The sequence below is a fragment of the Lynx rufus genome, unplaced genomic scaffold (genome assembly GCF_022079265.1).
Source record: "Lynx rufus isolate CCGP_SWC_20201006 ecotype Redwood Valley unplaced genomic scaffold, mLynRuf1.p SCAF_12, whole genome shotgun sequence".
Taxonomy (NCBI): Eukaryota; Metazoa; Chordata; class Mammalia; order Carnivora; family Felidae; genus Lynx; species Lynx rufus.
The window spans coordinates 40,016,532-40,039,844 of NW_025814826.1; the positions used below are offsets into that span (position 1 = coordinate 40,016,532).

Below are 23,313 nucleotides of genomic sequence, written 5' to 3' on the forward strand. Positions count from 1 at the left end.
CCTACCACAACTAACTTTACACACACAGACATACACAAAGAGCATATCCTCTGTGATCCAATATAATTATTTACTTACTGTGACTAATACTACTTACTTAGAAGGTAAGCTCCGTAGACTTTCATGGCAAACACTGCCTCTGCAAACAGCCTCCTGCCACAGGCTGGGGTATGTCTCGTGCAGAAATACAGTGTGAGCAGCTCATCTCTCCATGGAGTACAGTCTTAGAGTGGGGTATCCATGGAGACAGAGCCTCCTCCATGTGCAGGGCAAGGAAGTTCCTCTGCTGGGCACCATAGCAACAGGAGGCAGAGAGATGGCTGGCCTATCAGGGAAGAGGAGCTTCTCCCTGGTGACTGCAGCATTTCAAATGAAACCATCGCCCTCGTGAATGGACACAAAGCATTTAAAGAAATACCAAATTGTCAAATAGAAGGAAATGTCTGCACAAGTCAGGGCTGATCCTTTGACAATGTTGGAGCAAAACGCTTAGTCTTTCTACAATGACTGTATCCCAATGGGCAAGGAAGAAATTGCATCAAAACCCCACACATTCCTAAATTTAATGGCAAGAATGTGAAGCTTGGGGAAAAAATGCTTGTTGTACTCCATGAATTCCAGCTATTTAAATATGCAAGGCACTTCACAGAGCTGCCCAAGAGAGAGGAACAGGAGAGATCTGTTGTTCTGAAGGGAGGAAAGGAATCGAGGACTCCCTGGGCATAGTCCTTCCAAATGGATTTGCTTAGAGTAGACATGTTTATTAAACTTTCACCAAAGCCCTCCATTATATCAGAATAATTCTTACAAAACAGTTATCTGTGATAAAACCAGACCAATGCAGAGGAGATGGTGAGTAGACATTCCAATGCCTTAATACTGTGTTATTTGTCAACTTTCCCCATTTCTTATTTAATGACAATAATGACAGTGATTATTTATTGAGCACATACTGTGTACCAGGCAAACACCATCACTACAAATGCAGCTTCCGGCCAAATACTGACATTGGTTTTTATAAAGATACATGATACACATGTTTACCTCTAAAGCTGTGCTCTTTGTAAACTTGCCTCATTTCTTATTTAATAGCAGTGATAACAGAGATAATTCAATACGTTCAATAAATATATTGAACACATACAGCATGCCGCCAGACACCATCACTACAAACAAAACTTCCTGCCAGACATTAACAATGATTTTTGCAAAGATACAAGATGTGCACGTGGACCTCTCAGTGATGTGCAGTATGCATATGCTATATACCCGATACATTTTACGATTCTCACAGCAACCTGCAAAAGCTAAGTATTAATTACTCCTCTATATTATAAAGAAAAAGAGAAGACTTTCTTTTCTCCATAGGTCTGCAAGTGGCCTGGTTCACCCTATTCAGTGTCTAAATATAAGGTGAGGTAACCTCCTCCCACAATTATCTCTCAGAAAAGGAGAAACCCCATATATTAGAGTCTTTCCATAGCCTCTTATTATAGAGCTCTTGCTCATAATTACCTTCTCTGAACAAAAAGTGCTGTTTGAAAAACACACATCAGTCTGAATTGACCTCAATCAGTGCTAGTTAGGCCTGCCTATGGAGGTCAACTGATGGGCTTGTTTAAAATGAAGGAGGCTAAGAAATGAAAAAAACAGATTATGTAATTATTCCTGTGATTTCCCCCCATCCTTTAAAAGAACCTTTTAAATGGCAATATGGTCAATGGTTAAATTGTAGAGATCACAAAAACCCATATCCCTTGCTAACTGAACTCAAGAACCAAATAGCTTTGGATAATGAAGGGTATTTGTATAAATCTACAGGAAAACAGAAAAATCAGCTGTCCTCATGCTACAGTGGATGTTGTGACAGCTTGCAGGTTGTCTACCTCCATTTTCCCCTTTTTCCACAGTAACAGGTGCCTGTTTGACCAAGTGTCCTGGGATATAATTGGAAATGACTTCTGTGTCCTGACCTTAAAGTGACTGAGTGCCCCCCGGTCCCTTTCCCCCTTCCTCTGTCTAGTAGGTCACAGCCAACCTGACATAGGTTGTGATTCGGTGATCAGGTGATTAGGGATCACCCAAATACCTAGGTTTTGTTTAGCAAGAGACAAATAAACTTCTGTCTGGTTTTAACCTCTGTATTTTATTTAATCTTTATATTTAACCTTTGTATTTATAACCTCTTTTTTACAGTAACTTCACTGATACCTTCATCGTACTTGCAGTCTTAAAGAAAATGTCCAATGAGAGCACTAGACGTGGATTCAAAATTGCTTCGTATCAAACAAATTGGGTGGAAGTGAAAATGATGTGTTCCAGAAAAGTCAGAGGAGTTGGAAAGTAGCTCTAGGGATGAGAAAAACTGAATAAAAATCTTACATTAACTGTGAACAAAAACACCCCCCAATGTTTCTAAATTAATAGTACAGTATAAATAAGTATATTTAACTAAAATAATGAATAAAAAAATCCATCAGAAACGGACTCTTCCATTCAGATCTCCTAAGATTTACTCGAGCTAGCAAGTGAAATAAAATTTTTTAATTCTCATTAGGGAAATGCGAGTCCTTTGATTCTGCCATATACACTGCATCCCTATATCTTTCTCTGTTTCCACCGTCCTTCCTAGGCTAAGCCATCTAAACTTAAGTACATCTTCTTCCAGTTTCCCATCCTGATGATCCAACCTCCACAGAATAGTCAAAAGGATCTCAAACATTTACCTTGAATTATGTCTGTCTTCTTGAAATCCTCCAATGGCTTCCCAGTAATCAAATGATACAGACTTCACCTGACACCACTCTCTCCCTTCCTAACTCACTGCCTTACCCCCACCCCCACACGTCCCTAAATATGAAGGGATATGGCTAAGTTCTCAGCTCAAATGTCATCTCCTCAGACACTCCCTTGCCTCATCCCCAGCCACTGTCTATATAAATTACCTTGCTTCATTTGTCACTATCTGAACTCATCTTGTTTGTCTGCTTGTGTAACAGCCATCTCCCCATGTTAAAGGCAGACTCCATGAGAACAGGCATCTTGTCTGTTTCTTCCCTCTATCCTTACTGTCTAGAACAACGGTAGCAGCACAGACTAAATGCTTAATAAATATCAGCTGCATGAAAGCTGGTCAATGTACAGCCAGGATTCAAACCTAGGTTTAGCGGAAACCTCTTAGATGTGATGAAGTGCGGGTTCCCTTTCTTTTCTTTAGACTCTGACGTGAACCTCATGCTTCTGCTATGCCATAAACATTCTAGTCCATGCATCTCCAAGTATATGCAGCCAGGTTCCTGAGGCATTACCTCACTTAAACCATGGCCTGCATCCTTGGCTGCTATCAGATACAAGCTTAGGTGGCAGAAAATGTTAACGCAGTGAATTACCCAAGCAAACATACTATGTGGTTCAACACATATTCTTTTTCTCTTTTTTAAAAATAATGTTTATTTATTTATTTTGTGGGAGACAGAGACAATGCAAGTGGGGGAGGCACAGAGAAAGAGAGAATCCCAAGCAGGCTCCATGCTGCCAGCACAGAGCCCAACGCGGGGCTTGAACCCACAAAGTCGTGAGATCATGACCTGAGCCAAAACCAAGAGTCAGACGCTTAACCGACTGAGCTACCCAGGTGCCTCTCAACCTATAACTTTTTGTCTATAGCCCTGCTGTACACCAAAATGCCACAAAACGAATTGTACCCACAAAGGAGACAGTGAGATCAGGGTATTTAACTGTCTGGCTCTTCTCCTATCAGGGGTTTCATTCCTACGCAGAAGCGCGTGTCCAGTTGCCTCACAAGTAGCCTCAGAGTTCTTTCCCTCTGGGTTCTGAGTAACTCTGCCCTCTTCTGGGCCCTTCAGGATGTAGAAATAACTCCAAGCTGCTGACAAGGCCAAGTATTTCACCATGCCTCATTGGATCCCCTTAATTATGCCCCCACCTCGGCACACAGAGAGTGTCTTCGATAAACTCTCCTCAGTTAGTACAAAAACAAAAGTCTAATCTAAAGCATAGATCTGCATGATTTATAACTCTTGGTTTCCACGTTTATGTATAAGGTTCCAGGTTTATTTCTCTTCTGTTGGCAGTCGATAAGTATGTTTAATAGTGAGTGTGTGGTCTGCTGGAACATCTGCTATGTATGGGAAACCAATAATGCTTCGTTCTCAACACATTAGAGCACTTAGTAAGCATTTGGCAGGCCCCCAAACTGGTGGCCATAACACTACACATGCAATAAATGCTAGCAGACCCAGGATTTGGATGGCAGTCACCTTTGGGAAGAAGGGGATTACAATCCACTAATTCTTAGGGGAACACCATTACCGGACCATTTGGCACCATTAGCTTGATTGGGTGCATCCTCAAAAGCACAGATGGGAGGAAGGCATGGGAGTGAATATGTAACCTTGCACAAAGATAAACACTTCCGTCCACTCATCACATTTCAGCTTTATTTTACTGATCTGGTGTCTGCTGGGGAAAAGTGACAGACTGAACAATAGTCTACCACAACATGTTCTCTGCTGTATTCTGGGTGAGCATTCTTGCTCTCGGGGTGAAAGAAAGGTTCAGAGGCTCATTTCCGTATAAATGCAAAAGCTCTGGTTTAAATTGACAAAGTCTAATGACCTCTGCTTAGGAAAGTATTCATGATATGCAGGGTAGCACAATAAACATTTTGACAAGCAGGAAAGGACTAGTTTATGATTAAGAGGAGAACACCGAAGATCTTAACATTCCTTTGATGTTCGTATCCTCATAGTTGATTGATCTGCACCCAAACAGTCTTATGTGTTCAACTCTGTGGACTTTATTGAAGCTATATTGAGGTTCATTGATTTTGTTATTGGCAACAACCAGCATAATCTACATATGGACTATATTAGCTAATTTATAAAAATTAATAAGAATTTTTAGGGTTTTACAGACATTAAAGAAAAATAATTTCTGTCTTATTCAACACATTTTTCTCAATTGTCACACTCCCTTATTGCAATTAAAATTATTCCTTTGAAGGCAGAGCTTATAAGCAGGGCAATGGTTAAAAACTAGTACCAAGACTGCCCTGTTTCAGTCTATTTACAGGCTGTGTGACCTTGAATGAGTTACTTAACTTTTCTATGCCTCAGTTTCTCCATCTGTAACACAGGGGATAATGGTATTCTTTTCTCCCACTGATGTTAGGATTAAATGAGTAATGTGCTTAGAATTTTGATTGGGATAATCAGTGCTTGATAAATATTAGCTAAAAAAAATTTTTAGAGGAACATATTGCAATTCAACAGTTTTTATTTTAATTTTATTTATTTATTTATTTAGACAGAGAGTCGGGAAGAGGGGCAGAAGAGAGAGGGAGAGAGAAAGAATCTCACAAGGGGGCAGAGAGGGAGAGAGAGGGAGAAAGAGAGAAACAGGGCTCACCCAATGTGGAGCTCGAACGCATGAACCATGAGTTCATGACCTGAGCTGAAGTCTGATGCTTAACTGACTGAGCCATCCAGGTGTTGAGAGAGAGAGAGAGAGAGAGAGAGAGGAGAATCTTAAGCAGGTTCTATGCACAGCACAGAACTGGATATGGGGTTCGATCCCACAACCCGGGGATCATGACCTAAGCTGAAATCAAGAGTTGGACACTCAACCGAGTCACCCAGGTGCCTCCATCCAAAGTGGTTTTTTTTTCAAGTAATTTAATTTTTTAAGTACTCTTTAAAGTTTTTTTTCTAAAGTAATTTAATTTTTTAAGTAATCTCTACACCCATGTTGGGCTCAAACTCACAACCCTAAGATCAAGAGTCGCATGCTCTACTGGCAGAGCCAGCCAGGCACCCCTAGCTAAAAAATTTTTAAATCCAATTTCAGAGTGTTATCCAAGCCCACAGTTCCATCTAATATATCTTCCAGATATTTTCATAAGGTCTTCAGTATCTAAAATAGATCACAGCCTTACTGCTGCAAGACCTTTGATTGTAACTGTAAGCTGTTAGAAAAATCATGCCTTGCCAAGAATGCTGAAAGTTTCCGTAGAACCAAAATCTTTTAGCTCTAAAATTTTAATTTTTTCCACTCTATGAAAATATTTCTAAAATGCTTAGGACATTTTTCTGCCCTCACACACATCATTTTCTGCCAACTCCACCATCACAATGACTCAGTCTGTTTCTACAACATTAATTACTGCACAAAGTGCTACAAAGCACTTACATTTAAGAGGCCACTGTGCTTTTTAGTGGTCTTTTGTCTGCTCTTTCATATTTTCCCATCTCCTTCCTCATTGTCAAGGCATCAGCTGTCAATTCACACTGTTGCCAGTGTTCTCCTGTGACAAACACTGCTCCCATTTTATGTAAACTAGGATCCCATGACATGCTAGAGTGGGGTTTCAAATAAACACAAGTTCTGTGTGGTGAGAGTTTTTTTTTTTTTAATGTTTATTTATTTTTGAGAGAGAGAGATAGATAGAGAGACAAAGAGACACAGAGTGCAAGCGTGGAAGGGACAGAGACAGGGGGACACAGAATCCGAAGCAGGCTCCAGGCTCTGAGCTGTCAGCACAGAGCCCAATGCGGGGCTTGAACCCACAAACTGCCAGATCACAACCTGGGCTGAAGTTGGATGCCTAACTGACTGAGGCACCCGGGAGCCCCTGTGGGGTGAGAGTTTTAAAGAGTTTTCTTGTAAAGGAACGTGCACAGAATTTGTGTCACCTATGGTAGCTACAAATGACGACTATGAACATGCACTTGAGGAATTATTTTGTGGAGGGTCCAATGTTGGGCACTTTACATTCATTAGTCTATTGAATCTTCGAAAGAACCCATTTTACAGATGCTGAATACAAGGCTTTAGGGAGATAAAAGTAGCTGAAGACCACACAGCGATAAAGTGGTGGTATGAAAATTTGAACCTAGTATGTTGGACACCCGAGTCTGGTGGTCAGAAAGTGCTCCCAACCCCGACTCACACTTTCTTTTTCCCAAGCCAAGTCAAGCTGCATAACCTAGGGGGCAGCAGCACATGTTGACATTCTCAAGCTCTCAACTCCCCTCCAGGCAGCTCAAGTTATTATCAGGATGGCCTGCCCCAGGTAAGTTGTCTAGCTCTCCTTTATTTCACAGAACTAACTTTGAAGTGAAGGCATGCTACTGATAAGCACAGGAACATCTGTAGCTATCAGCTGTATGAGAAACAGCCTCCATCTACTGAGGGAACCAGTGTTGATTAATCGCTAACCTAGCTGGTGCCTTCTGAGTTTTCTAGCATCTGCCTCTGAATGTGGGAAATAGTCTTTTTAAAGTAACCAAGCCTCTGTTATTGTTGTGAGGTTATTATAGTTCATCTGGCCAGGTCTCCAATTTCCATAGCCCGGGTGGTGTCAGATGACAAGGGAATACTGCTTTAGTTTGAATGCTGATGGAGCGCAGTGACATCTTTCAAATGCAGATTTCAACATTTCAGTTTCTAAATGTGGATTTCTTTTAAATTATTGTGACCCTAACCATTTGCTTTTTATCTGTCTCCTCAATCAGCAGGTGTGTTTTTTTTTCTCCTTCCTTGTCTTCCAATTATTTGTTTAAATCTTGTAATTGTTTCCCCAGCTCTCCACCAAGCCTTGTGGGGAAAGGATTTAGTATTTCTTTTTGTAGAATAATGACACCAAGGTCTTTTTCTTTCTCAAACTAAGATAGACCAAGTAGCAAATCCAGCATTATAGGAGGCCCAGGAATGTTGTTTAATCCCATTAGGCCTTGCCTTTCTGGGTAAAAATCATCAGGAAAACTGCAAACCAAACTTTTTTTTAAATTAATTTACTTTTTAAAATATTTTAGTTAGTTAACATACAGTGCAATACTGGTTTCAGAAGTAGAATTTAGTGATTCCTCACTTACAACACCCTGTGCTCATGGACAAGGGTCCATCACCCATCTAGCTCGTCCCCCACCCACCTCCTTCCATCAACCCTGTTTGTTCTCTGTTGTTAAGAGTCTCTGGTGGTTTGTTTTCCCTCTCTTCTCTTTTTCTGCAAACCAAACTTGAGAGGAGCACCTGGGAGAAGAATTGTTACGACGGCATATTCCTCAGAGCCCCCAGTCGAAATGCCTTCATTACTTTCCTTCTGATCTGCACTATGGGCCAGATTTATCACACGGTATTCTGTCTTCAGTTACAAAGCAGGGATGGCACTGAGGTCTTCTTTGCATCCCTCCGACGCCCTTCCCATGCCAAACATAATCCCTTGCACAGAGTGTACACTCTATTTCTCGTTTAAATATTTATTGGACACCTACCTATAAAGACAGGCACTGCATTAGGCTCTGGGGATTCAGTCTTGAATGTTTGCTGAACTGACTTGTAGATAAAAGGAAACCATGAAAATGCAAAGCCATTATCCAACTGGACCATAGGGATATCTCCTTTTGCTCTTTGGTGGCAATTTTTAATTAAATGTGCATAGGCATTAAGTGATAGAAGCCAAAATGACAGAAGGCTCACTGCCTCCAAGAAGTTCCTGAACAGGTCCTGCCTGGAGGAAGGAAGGGCTTTCATGCTGTGTGTGCCACGGTGCCCAGCTGGCAAGGTGCAGGCTTGCTCAGCTCACCTTTCTAAGCCTTTCCCGGCATCCTGTGACAGATTTCCCTTCTCCTTCTGCATCGGATACTCAGTGAGCATTATTAGCTCTTTATCTAAATGACTAAAGGGGCATTTCAAGAACTCCTTTTGGAGGTGAATAGCAGTTTTCCAGAATCTAGAACAACGGACCTAAAATTAAATGGGCCTGGGTTATTTAATGTTAAAGAGTCCTGGAACATCTGTAGAAGAGACACTAATTGCTTGCTATTTTAATAAATTGGTATTGGTTCTAATGAGTTGATTTATTTTAAAAAAGTAGAGCACACACCAAGGGCTGAAGATGGGTTTGAGCTGAGGGGAGACTGTCACTTGGGGTTAGGGAGGAGGCAGAACGTTTTAACCTGAGAGCAGAATCTTCTTGTGGTTTAACAGATGAGGTCTCTGCATTTTATAAATTGTGGAGTCATCCAGGGGCCTCGTTTCCAGGATTTCCTCTCTTCATATTTATGAGACCGACAGGTTTATTCTGCCGAAAGTTCAGAGAACTATAGGTCACGGTGCAGATTTTTCTACAAAGAGCTTACTGTACAGAACTGAGTCCCACTCAAAGGCTTGAGCAACTTTTTCGCTGATGACATTAGGAATTTTAGGCAACTAAGAAATAAGCTTTAGGGATCTTTCTGACCTTGGTTAAATGCAAATAAATAAAAACATTGTTAAGATAAAGATTGTTTAGGTGATATGAATGCCTATGAGCAAGTAAATCAGAATTCTGGTGACAAAAGTTGTTTTTTGACAAAAGTGGTGTTTCGGGCTCTGCCTCTGGGCAAGGGTCATTACACCAGGATTCATAATTTCTAATAAAGGAGGTCTAAGAAACCTCAGAAATAGGAAGTGATATTTTGTGCATATGGGTATTTTTCTGGAGTATAGGTTCATAGCCCTCATGATTCCCAAAGGATCCATGAACAAAACAACATGAAGACTGTTCTTGTTTTCTTCCTTTTATCTTTCTTTCCTTCCTTCCTTCCTTCCTTCCCTCCTCCTCCTTCCTTCCCTCCCTTTATTTCTTTTTCTTAATTATATGCATTTTCTTCAGGATGACCTAAGGCCTTAAACCTTCTCAGCAAGCAAGTGGCTGGTCTTGGGCAAGTGGGTACCTACTACTGGAGGATTAAGGACTTGCTCAGTATGAATCCTGCACACACACTTACGGATTTAAGTCTTATGGTAACGTATGATTATTCTTATTACGATTATTGAAACAAGGAATGATAATCTTAACGCCCATTTAATCTTAGTTTGTTCTTGCTGCACCATACTTGTCTCCTGTGTTACTCTTTCCTTGTATTGTTACCTCTATAAAATGTTTTTGGAATGAGGAGAGGTAGGGAGGGGGGGATGGGAAACCAAAATGAAATAATTTCACGTTGCATCCAAACCCTGCACACGTTGCATACAATGCCTGCACAGTGAAATCACTGTTTTGTTTTTGTTTTTTCAATTCACGCAGCTGGCATTCTTTCCTGCACCATTTTATCTTTTCAATTCCACAGCCTACCTTTGCTGTTGAGCCCCCACTATTCACCGGACTCTGTGTTAGGAATATAAAAAGAGGATGACAAGGCTCCTGCTCTTAAGCTTACATCCCATATGTTAGAGAAATAGATTCTACTGGGTGGGTACTCCCTGGTTAAAAGAAAACTGAGAAGATATTTCCAAAGAACATATACAAATAGCCAATAAGCACATGAAAAGACGCTCATAGTCATTAGCCACGTAAATCAAAAGCACTATGAAATACCACTTCACACTCACTAGAATGGGTATAATAAAAAAGACAGACAGTCACAACTGTCAACAAAGATGTGGCGAGACTGGAACCCTCATACATTGCTAGTGGGGATGTAAAATGGTGCAGTCATTTTGGAAAACTTTGGCATTCCTCAAACTGTTAAATATGGTTACCAGATGACTCAGCAATTTCTTTCCTAGGTACATACCCAAAAGAACCGAAAGCATATTCATGAAAAACTGTTACATGAATGTTCATAGCATTTATATAATAGCCAAGAACCAGAAACTATGCAAATGTCCATCACCTGTGAATGGATAAACAAAATGTATAACCATACCAAGCAAGACTTTAATCAAGAAAAAGCTGGAGGTGGCAGGTGTGAAGAGGTAGATGGGAACTCTGTACCCTCCATTCAGTTTTTCTGTAAACCTAAAATTGCTCCAAAAAAAGTCCACTTAAAACTGTGGTATAGCTATACAATGGGATATTACTGAGCCACAAAAATGAGTGAAATACTAATGCATGCTACATTGATGAACTGTGAAACATTATGCTAAGCGAAAGCAGCCAAATACAAAAGGCCATGTACTGTGTGATTCCACTTATATAAGATGTCCAGAATGGGCAGGCCCACAGAGACAGAGTAAGTTAGTGGTTGCCAGGGGCTGGGGAAAAGGGAGAGCAGAGAGTAGTTGCTAATGGGTAGGAGGTTTCTTTTGGGAGATGATAAAAATGTTCTGAAATTTGATAGTGGTGATATTTGCATAACTTTTTGAATAAACTACAAACCAGTTAATTGTATACTTTAAAAGGGTGAATACTATGGTACGTGAATTATATCTCAATTTTAAAAAGAACCACTGAGCTGGAGGAGGGAGGGGGGTAGTTCCTGTCCTTGGGTACACAAGGTAATGGTTTATTTGCTGGCTCTAATCACATCACATTCTTTTAACTCATTGTCTCTGTCTTAAGTATTGAAGGTATCCAACACTTTTTCTACAATAACCATCTTTCCCTTTTATATTCTGACTTCCCCCTTTCTTTTTCATATTATTTCAAAGCAAAGGACTATTAACGAACTCATCATGACCACCATTTATCAAGAGCCTAAGAAAGGGGATTTCTTTTTCACACCGTTTAAGTTGTATTCTGAGACTAAACAACATTGTCTTTGGTTGACCAAACGTAAGATGAAGAATAACCCATTAAGATGTGCTGAGCAAATCAGTTATTCAGGAAGAACAAAAGCAGACAGAGATGGAAGAGGACACAGGACCAAGCCTTGGCTCCAATGAAATAAAGCTGTCTATAGCTCCTTGCACAATAATGCCATCACCAAACAAAAATGAGAAGACAAATGTAAAGAATGAGGACTCCTATAAGTCATTAATCTGTCTTTTCAGTCTCATAAATACGTACAGCATTCACTGTGGGTATCCAAGAAAATAACGCAATATGGCAGCTCTCAATGCCAACGCTCAGAGATTTTTACTTTAAAGTTATAACTTTAGTTTTACTAAAACTGTACTTATTCATATAATGTATATATTTCTGGGATGTAAAATATTTATTTATATATTGCAAGTTCTGAGAACTGACATTTTCTGGTGTTCATGGTGTCTCACCCATTGTAATAAAAATCTCCATTTCATCTCATATTTTACAATATTGAACATCTATATGTATACATATAACATCATATTCATATTTAATTTTTTAAAAGTAAATAAAATAACTAGGCCAGTAAGTATGCCCAGCCCTACAGATCTGCATTGAGATAACCTGTTCTTTTCATAATCTGTAGGCACTTTAGGTGGTTCCAAGTAATTTCATCGTATAATTTCTGCTAGAATTACATAGTATAAATGTGTTAGACCATCCAGTTTACATTTCTCCAACTTTGCTCTTTTTTCTATGTCTATATAATGCACACACGTCCCTATACTTACTCAATTATTAACAATAAGTACACAAAATATTCCACTCTCTGCCCACTTCCTTAAAAAAAAAAGAGAGAGATGTTTCTGGGTAGTGGGTATAACACCAATATAGTATTCTTTGTCTTACAAGTGCTTTGTTTCAAATGTGAAATCACCCCAGTCATATGTTCTGAGAAAAACATTAAGAGTAAGTGCATTTACCTGGCTTTACAAGGCCTGACTTTGGTTCCTTCTTATATCGAGATGACTGGATGCTTCCTTCACTAACCATTCCAACTGTGCATTTCTTTCTGGAAAAGTCTTCATCACTTCCAGGGCAAAAGCCAACAGGGCTGTTTCCGGTATCCGAGGGTGTCTTCACAGGAGACACTGACTGGCTACTGGGACAGCCTGTGTCATCTGGAAGACAGGAATCAATAAGTGTTTAATGAGGAGGAGGAAATCAATGATGGCAAAGAGAAGCCATGCAGTGAGCCATGTACACGTGCACTCACACACACGTGCACGGCTCAGGAGGCTCTGGGTTAATGCCTGGGGATGCCTCTCCTTTTATTTTCCATATTTTGGCCAATTGTGTTAACAAAGAAAATATCAGCTATCACAGAACATATTTTAAGGCAAAATCTTCTAAGCTTTTTGGACCACAAATATTCCTGTAACATTCATGTTGTCAACATGTAAAGATTTGTCTGTTTTAACACTTTAGGTAGTATCCTTTTGGGTCAAAACTGTCTATAGATTTTTTCATGCAGTTAGTAATAAAAAGTTCACACAGCAACTTGGGGGCATTAGTGTGAACTCTTCAGAGGTGTTTGTGTTAGGAAAAAAACGTTACTTGAATATCACTGACCACATCCAGTTTTTGATTACTTGGCTTATCAACTGGTCAATAGAGTTTGAGAGGTAACAGAGTTGGTTTTTGGAGTTCAAGGGAGCAGAAAAAAGTGATCCTGTTTTATTACCATACATACCCACCCAAAATATATTAATCCAATATCTTGCTGTCTGTGCTAAACTGGTAAAATGAAAATAATATTCAATTAGAAACTTTCCCTTAACTTTCAAGTTATAGATTATAACTATGATCATTATTATAAGCTACCATGTATGATATGAAATGACCTGTGTGGATGCTTATTAAGCAAACAGGAAAGTCATAGCTGGCTCCTATAAATGCTTTCCATACTTATTAAATATTCATCGTGGTTGGTTAATTCATTTATACTTTGATGATGAGAACTGTATGGGAATTTAAAGTAAATCAATATTACTTAAAAGTATGTCAAATCAAAATAGTCAATTAGTGGTAAATATTCATTACTAAATAATTCTTCATTATACAGAAATATTTTGATGGCAGTGTTACTTTGGTAACTCATAAGAGAAAAAAATGAATAAAGACTTTTAGTACTAAACTTTAGAACTATTACATTTTTATGAATATTAAAAGAATTAAAATAATTTGCTCCCCATGAAAGACCATCTTAAACTCCATAGCTTTTTTAATAAAGACTGAAAGAGAACTAGGCATGAATAAAATATACTCGTTGCCTGAAATAAGATGACTAGAATCCATATAAAAAGTAATTGCCATTGTTTCATTTTTGGCTTTTATTTCAGTTTTTATGAAACTGATATTAAGAAATATCCTAGTTTCTGGAACAAAGTGAACTTGGCACTGGTAAAATGATTTGTTTCTCCTAATATCCTTTTTTTCTTTTTACTTTTGGACATACTAGTACATACAGGACCTCAATGGTCCATTCTTGGAAGTGGATGGTTTTTAGTGCACTGTTCATGCCTTCTGCCTTGGCTGCTCTTTTATTTTATTTCATTTTATTTTATTTTTAAAAAAATTTTTTTAACGTTTATTTATTTTTGAGACAGAGACAGAGCATGAACAAGGGAGGAGCAGAGAGAGAGGGAGACACAGAATCTGAAACAGGCTCCAGGCTCTGAGCTGTCAGCACAGAGCCCGACGCGGGGCTCGAACTCACGGACCACGAGATTATGACCTGAGCTGAAGTCGGACACTTAACCGACCAAGCCACCCAGGCACCCCTTGGCTGCTCTTTTAAAAATGCCAGTTCTTACCAAACTCCAGAAGAAATTTTGGCCCTGAATTACAGTGATGAGAACCCCTCTGGGCTGCTACCTCTTGACTATTTCATCAAGTATTGTCCCTGCCTTTCTCTTACATTTGCATGCCTCATGCTTCAACCCAAAGAAATCCTAGTTTCCCTCTAAAGGTGCAAAGCTGCTAATTACTCAGACAGATTCCAGCAATTTTACAAGGCTCAACAGGTCTGTACATTGCCTCAGGAGGTCCTCTGTTCTTGATTCCTCTGATCCCAAAACAGATAAACCCAAGCAAATGAGGTCTAATCATTCAAAAATACCCACTGCCTTTAAAATTATTTCCTTATGAGTCACTTCCATAAATTACTTCTTTGGAAAGAAAGATGGCCCAAATAGAAATCCATGCTTCAAATTCTCTACCCTAAAATGTAATTTTTCTTGAAAACTCTCAGACTCAAGGGAACAAAGTCCAACAATGTCCAGTATTGAGAAACACTGTCAAAATTATAATTTAAATAGATAGAAAGCAAATGTGTTTTGTTGGTTCTATTATCATTTTGCCAGGAATATGTATAAACCATGTTTTCAGTACTAACGATGTTAAGGATTAAGTGCTAGGTCTGGTGAAAAATTGGGACCTGAAATTATATAGAAAAGTGGCAGTTTAGGGAAGGCAGAAGTACATGGAATGTGTACTTCACCTATATTTACAGCTAGTATCTCCAGGAGAAGGGATTTAGAAGATGAATACTTAAATAAATCTGACGTAGGTACTACATAGAGCATCTGAATCACTACATAAACTGGTGTTCACCCACATCTCTTAACTGTCTAGTACTGCCCTTCATCTTGAGGGGGAAACAATAGACATGATCTTTCATCGGTTAAACAAATATATACATATATATATATCAGGTCTTGGCACTGAACCAGCCCACAGGCATTATACCCAGCCCCCACACTGATGGAGCTTATAAATAAGCGAAAGGGATTGGGTAAATATCACTTACAATACATAGTTCCTGTAAATTGGCAAGTTTGTTAAAGCAAATCCATACTCAAGAAAGTCGGTGAGTTATCAGAGAAGTTTGGGGGTATTCACCTGTTTTGTCTGATGGGATCAATACTAACAAAGGTATCTGGTTTTAGACAGGGCAAGGCCATTAAATTTCCTACTAGAGAGAATAAACTTTAAGTCATGCAAAGTAAGACCCTAGCAAAGGCAACAGAGGCCCCTGTACCAGGGAGTCATCTGGTAACCTGAGGCACCTGAGGTATTTTCCTCTGGTAGCACTGAAAAAGTCGTTATTTTTTCAACAAGTCTTGCTTAAGATTCCTTTCCCCCTTTCCCTCCCCTTCCTTGCTCTTCCTCCTCCTCCTTTTTAACATCATGGTTTCAGTTGGAGGCAGACTACCAGTCCAGATGAAGATGATACTCCTTTCCAAAATTCTATGTAAAATATTCTCCCTTCACATTTACTGTAAGATTCTAAGAAGACTGCAGCCAAGTTGATGCTTTTTGGTTATTCATGTCTAATCTTACTATGTGCCAAACTACATGTGGATCAAGCACATACTTAAAGAGATTTATTTATTAAACCCACTTCAGTTAAATCCTTTGAGTACGCCTTCTGTTTCCTGCTGCTACTAGCTGAATTTGTCCTGTGGAATCCATAGATTTATAACCACAGAATTTATAATTATGGCTTTTTTGGTTATGTTAGTATAAAGAAATTATCAATGACAAAAATTTCTAAGACGACGCCATGAGGAAACTATTTCAGGGCAGGAAATGACTGAAATCTTGAATGATCTACCCAAAAAGTGTGGAGTGTTTCAAATTTCCAGAAAAATGCCTGAGAAAAACAAGAACATTTCAGCCTGGCTTTGGCATAGGGAACCTTTCCTGAAAGGCTTTAGGAAAAGCATGTGGAAGACTGTCAGTCTATTGGAGAGGGAGAAGTTTTTCTTTTAAAAGACACACACACACACACACACACACACACACACACCCCTCTACCTCAGCGCTTACACAATTGAGCTTTTACACTTCTTTATTATTCACAGTAAGTATAACTTCATTAAAAAAAAACATGCAACAAGACCAAGTTTCATGTTTTACACATTGTGATCCATTTGAAAATACAGGATAACTTCCTTCTGAGGTAAATAATTTTAAATCCCACTTAAATAGGCCCAGGATGGTCCCTGGTGGAGCAGGGGTAAAGGTGACTCTTATCAAGGCTTTTGATCACCATCTATAATGAAGGAGACTAATTTACATTTCCTCCTTGATTTATATTAAGGAATAGGTTATTTTGTTCTTGTTCATTTGCTCTGAATCTGTCAGCACACAGGATTAAGGATAAAGAAAGAATACTCATAGATCCAGGAAGTTCCACAAGCTGTGGCCTATCTAAAGTCCTGTAAAGAAACAGACCTACTAAATAGTTTCCAAATTGTTGTTAAGGAAAAAGAATGTTGAGGTCTATAAAGACAGATGAGACAAAATTATTATAATTTTGTAGCCTGGGGATTGTTTTAAAAAAATGTTCTTTAATCTATTTTTCCTCTTTTTACATTACAAGCTCTTTAAGAATATGGGACATAGTTAATAATTGTACAATTATAATTCTGAAAAAATGTGTATATAAGTATATTTTAAAATAATTTGTATCTTGGGGCACCTGGGTGGCTCAGTTGGTTATGCATCCGACTCTTGATTTTGGGTCAGGTCACGATCTCACAGTTTATGGGATCGAGCCTTGCATCAGGCTCTGCGCTAACAGTGCAGAGACTGCTTGAGAGTCTCTCTTTCCCTCTCTCTCTCTGCTAGTGCTCTCTCTCTCAAAAATAAATAAATAAACTTAAATATATATATATATTAAAATAATTTGTATCTTATTTTAAATGCATTAAAGGAACTTGCTAAGTTAAAGGAAATCTGTTGGGGTTGTTAAAATTTTAACTTACTATTTATTTATTATTTATTTTAATGTTTATTATTGAGAGAGAGAGAGAGGAGACAGAGCACAAGCAGAAAGGCAGAGAGACAGGGAGACACAGAATCCGAGGCAACTCCAGGCTGTCAGCACAGAGCCCGATGTGGGGCTTGAACCCACAAATGGTGAGATCATGACCTGAGCCAAAGTCAGATACTTAACTGACTAAGCCATCCAAGTGCCCCTAACTTAATCCTTAAAATCATAAAAGTAATAATTCTTAATGCAGAGCATCTAGATAGAGTACAGAAGAGTACAAAGAAGTAAAAAGAGAAAATAGACAATAGTTTCCTATAACAGGAAAAATATTTAACAATTTTGCATATTTCTTATTCATCTCTTAATTATGCATATGGTTTACTTTCTCTCTTGCTTTTTAAAGCTCTGTTTCAACATATAGTATAAACAGTTTCATTACTCTGTTACTGAATACTTTCCCCAGGAACCTGTTAGGCTATAAAGAAAGAAGCTATTAAAGACTGACAGGAGCCAACACAAAAGGGTCCACATTGGCCAAAGATGGGACAATTTGAGCATCAGAAAGAATACATAATTAATGCCAGCTGACTGATAACCACTGGATACACAAAAAAATTCTGTGAGCTCAGAGTCATAAAAATAGGAAACTACAGAGAGAAAGAAGGACCCTTTTCACCTAAAAGAATGCCAACACACTGGAAATCATTGGCAGTGATCTAGGGACCAATTCTTTATATCAAACTGTGGCAATTAAAAGGAAAGAAAAAACTAGCATATATCCTGATTGAAAAACCGTTCCTGTACAAACTATATTTCAGTATAACTGAAATCCCTCACTGACATTGGAGCGTTCTCCTTTACAGAAGCATCTGGTTAATGAAAATATATGGAATAACAGAAAGTTACTTTTTTGTAACTATTTTTTAAATGTTTATTTATTTATTTTGAGAGATAGAGAGTGCGAGCATGCAGGGGAGAGGGGCAGAGAGAGGGAGAGAGAGAGAATTCCAAGCAGGCTCCATATTTTGCGTGGAGCCCAATGTGGGGCTCGATCTCAAGACCATGAGATCATGCATGAGCCAAAATCAAGGAGTCAGATGCTTAATTGACTGAGCCACCCAGGTGCCCCAATTTTGTAATTGTTTCTAATGAAAGAATTGATTTAGATAACACACATAATAGATGAGACATGAGACAATATTCTGATAGAGAATTTCCAGTGAAGAGATCAGACCTTACCCATCTCTACCCATTCTTAGCATCACTAGTAGTGGGATAACAGACATGATGTACCTTCTGATGGGATGTCCAGATGAAACACACAGCTTTCCCCATGAAGTATTCTTGCCACAAAAATTTCCCCTGAATCTAACCAAGTTTAAAGCTAATGTCCACCTTATAAAATATATGGAGAACAGAGAGTAATGAGTTAAAACAGGGGCTGGCAAGCTGCAACCTGCAGGCAAATTCTGCTTGCTGCCTGCTTTTGTAAACAGAATGTTACTGGAACACAGCCATGCTGAATCCTTTAGGTATTGTCTACTGTGGCTTTCCAGCTACAATGGCAGAGTTGAATAATTATGACACAGATTGTCTGGCTAGCAAAGTCGTAAATATTTACTATTTTGTTCTTTACAGAAAAAGTTGTTTGGCCTCTGGGTTAAATGATATGAGGAAGCAAACAGACACTTTTGAAACAACTGGAGCTATTTCAATATTCTCCATGATACCAAGGAATTATGGTAATTGTGCAGTAATGAAAATGGCACTATGATTAGGTAAGAAAATGTCAATTTTTTAAAGAAATGCTTGCTGAGGTGTATAGGTAGAAATGAAATGACATGAGGCCTGGAGATTTGCTTTTTAAAATGCTTCAGCAAAGTAAAAAAAGAAAAAAGGGAATAGAAGTAGCAAATATGACAATATCTTGTTATTGCTTAATCTTGTCAAAGTAGGTAAGCAGTATATGGGGGTCACTGTAATATTCTGTTTCTGAGTATGTTTTTAAAAGTTCCTTGGGGCACCTGGGTGGCTCAGTCGGTTAAGCGGCCGACTTCGGCTCAGGTCATGATCTCGCGGTCCGTGGGTTCGAGCCCCGCGTCGGCTCTGTGCTGACAGCTCAGAGCCTGGAGCCTGTTTCAGATTCTGTGTCTCCCTCTCTCTGACCCTCCCCCATTAATGCTTTGTCTCTCTCTGTCTCAAAAATAAATAAAAAAATGTTAAAAAAAATTTTTTAAAGTTCCAAAATATTTGATTTAATTTCTCAAAAACTTACTTTAAATGAGTAATTATTTAAAATAGATACAAACATATCATTTTAAAAAGTCAATTCCATCTTGTGGGTTATTTTAGGTTGTTTCTAATTTTGTCACTACTGTTGACATTGTTTTGAATAACACATTTTAAAAATAAATCTTTGGTCAAATTTTTTTATTGTCTTATAGAATGTATATCCAAAGTGGAATTACTAAGCCCTCAAAGAAGTTTGAGACAATTTATACTCCTATTATTATTGAATGAGAGTGTCCTACTTATAAAATTCCTGCAAGTATTGAATACCATTTGTTTGCATTTTTGCCAAATTAATAATGAAAAACATATTTTTGATGTTTTAGTTGCATATATTTAATTATTAGTGAAGCTTAATGTCTTTCATATGTTCACTGGACCTTTTTACTTAGTCTATGAACTGTTAGTTTGACAATTTTTCCACTAAAATATAATGGATTTCTTATTGATCTGTAAGAAATCCTTATATATATGAAGGGCACTAATCCTTTGTTATGTTTCACTGAGTTTGCTTGTTTTTAATTTACAGTGTTTTTTTAAAAAAAATTTAATATTTTTGAGAGAGAGAGAGAGAGAGAGAGAGAGAGACAGCACAGGCAGAGGAAGGGCAGAGAGAGGGAGACAGAATCCGAAGCAGGCTCCAGGCTCCAAGCTGTCAGTCAGCACAGAGCCCAACGCAGGGCTGAACGCACCAATGGTGAGACCATGACCTGAGCCAGAGACTGACGCCCAACCGACTGACTCACCCAGGCGCCCCTTAATTTACAATGTTTTGACATACAAACCTTCTTCTACTTCTAGTTGTCAAATCTCTCCATATTTTCCTTTGTGATTTCTTCCTATGCTTTAATGATTAGAATGTCCTTCTTCACTCCAAGATCAATTAAACATTTACTTACATTTTCTTCTAGATTTTTATAGTTTCACTCTTCATTTAAATTTAATCCATCTAGAATTCATTAATTTTTTAATGTTTTATTTATTTTTGAGAGAGAGAGAGAGAGAGAGAGAGAGATAGAGAGAAAAATCGTGAGTGGGGGAGGGGCAGCAAGAGAGTGAGACCGAGAATCCAAGCAGGCTCCGCACTGAGAGTGCGGAGCCTGACTTGGGGCTTGAATTCATGAATCATGAGATTCATGATCTGAGCCCAAATCAAGAGTCAGGCACTTAACTGACTGAGCCACATAGGCACCCCTGGAATTCATTTTAAGAGGCAATGGGAGGTTAGATGCCAACTTTATTATTATTATTATTTAATTTTTTAAGGAAATTTATTCTTTCCATATTACTTTGCAATGGTTTTTTGATAAAAATTTGAAATCAATGAATATTTCTTGCAAAGCGAGTATATATACATTTAAAACCCACATTTTAGGGGCGCCTGGGTGGCGCAGTCGGTTAAGCGTCCCACTTCAGCCAGGTCACGATCTCGCGGTCCGTGAGTTCGAGCCCCGCGTCAGGCTCTGGGCTGATGGCTCAGAGCCTGGAGCCTGTTTCCGATTCTGTGTCTCCCTCTCTCTCTGCCCCTCCCCCGTTCATGCTCTGTCTCTCTCTGTCCCAAAAATAAATAAAAACGTTAAAAAAAAAAAATTTAAAACCCACATTTTAAAATAATAAGCTTGCCCAGTTAAGATTGTGTGTGTGTGTATCACATAATTTCCTGAGATTTAACTACAGTGCCTAACAACCAATGTCATCAAACTTTTGGTGGCAATTATGATGACCAAGTCACTACTTCATCCTTGCACCAGTTCCATACAAAAAAAACACAGGTTATAAAGATTACAAACAAAATATTTCTTCAAAGTCCAAGAAACATTTCTGAAACTTCTGGTTCATTTTTGAATTTAGATCTTGGAGCTCATTTGTTTCCCAAAATGCTGAACTAAACAATTCCAGAAGATGTACTTAAAAATAACATCAGGCAGAGGAAAACGTGGTTTTATGCCATGACGTCTTGAAACATTCAGTTATGGTTTGATGTCCTTCAGTGTTCATTTGAATAATTTGGAGGAAAAAAAATCATTGTTGTTCTAAGGAAACATTAAACTACATGCGAATTTAGTTGATTCTCAGGAATGACTGAAGCATTTACAGACTACTTACTCATCCATTCAACAAATATTTACTATCTATGTGCCGGACACTGTTGTAAGTGTTAGTATTATTTCTGTTCCAGATCCTAACATTTCCTAAGACAGTCTGATGGAGACATAAAACGTCACAGTTTAAACTCATGCTTAATCTGAACCTTGTGAAATTCCTACCACAAACCATTCAAATGCACTGAAAGGATGTAGGTAAGATAAGAAAAGTGATACTTATTAAGTAGCTATCAAGTAACACTAATTTTTAATAATATTTCATAGGTGGGAAAGCTGAGGCCCAGAGAGGTTAAGAATTCCACAGTCACACAACTACTAAGTAACTAACTCAAGATTCAAACTCAGGTTTCCCTGACTCTGAAATCTGTTTTCTTCACTACCACAAGCCAGTTTCTTTCTAAAATTTTCTACCTATGTTTGTTCCAAGAGGAAACAGCAGCAATTCTGGGAATGCTCAAATTAAAAACAGACAAAGGAAGCTGTTAGAAAGAAGCCATCCCATAATAAACAGACCACAAAAATTCGAGGCAAGAAGTTCTAGCTGGTTCTAGTTTTCCAATATTCTTGCTTCAACACTGTAACCATATAATGCTTGCCATTCAGAGAATTTTGCTTCTAGATTTGAACAGGACAATTTAAACTTCTTTTCCTTTACCTAATTTTAGCATTTTTTGGAGTGAGAATTCACAAGTCTACAAGGCTTTACACTAATTGCTTCAGTATTACACAGTGTGACACTACCCAACAGCCAATGTTGAAGTGTAAGAATACCATCCATCCATCCATTCAACCATCCAACTAACCATCCATCCATCCATCCATCCACCCATCCATTCCTTCCACAAATAATTACTGATTTCCTATTACATGACAGGTAGTCATCTACATATTAAGGATGTCATGATGATCAAGACTCTCTAAGAGCCTTGTCCTGACGAAGTTCACATTCTAGTGGTGGAGAGAGACAGTTAATAAACAAGTAAAAAAAGAAATACATAGAGAAAATATCTGATTGTGTTTACTATTAATGAAACAAACTGGGTGATATTACATAGACTAGCTAGGTGGGGGGGTGGGAAGTATTTCATCAGACAGGATGTCATGGAAGGCCCTGAAGAGGTAATTTGAGCTGAGACCAAACACATGAGAAGGAACTAATCATGGAAAAGGCAGGGAAAAGAATTCCAGGTAGAGGGAGCAATAAGGAGTTTGGTATATTGAGGAAACTGAAGGAAGGCCAGGAAGGGTGATAGGGAGAGAAGGACTAATGATGAGGTTGGAGGGAGGCAGAAGCCAGAGCATGTGCAAGATTATAGGCCAGGAATCCCAAGTTTATGTTAAGTGCGATGGAAGCCTTAAAGTGCATTAAGCAGATGACAACAATTTGGTTTGTGGAGAACAGGCTGTATTAGTGATGATATATCTAGCTAATATTTACTGAGTGCCTACTAAGTACCAGGCATGTTGTAATAAGTCTTATTAAGTTAACCTAATAACCCTTCAAGACAGGCACTAATACCATCCTGCTTTGCAGAAGGCATACA

The 23,313-nt window shown here is 38.6% G+C and overlaps 1 protein-coding gene across 2 annotated transcripts in view; it reads right to left on the minus strand.

The window, feature by feature from the left end:
- The window catches only part of SYBU (syntabulin), a 117,379-nt gene that overhangs the window by 35,136 nt on the left and 58,930 nt on the right, over positions 1-23,313 (minus strand). For both annotated transcript variants that reach the window (XM_047073794.1, XM_047073793.1), the window contains one exon: positions 12,517-12,714. In XM_047073794.1, the coding sequence (XP_046929750.1) occupies positions 12,517-12,714 (198 nt within the window). The remainder of the gene's footprint in view (positions 1-12,516; positions 12,715-23,313) is intronic.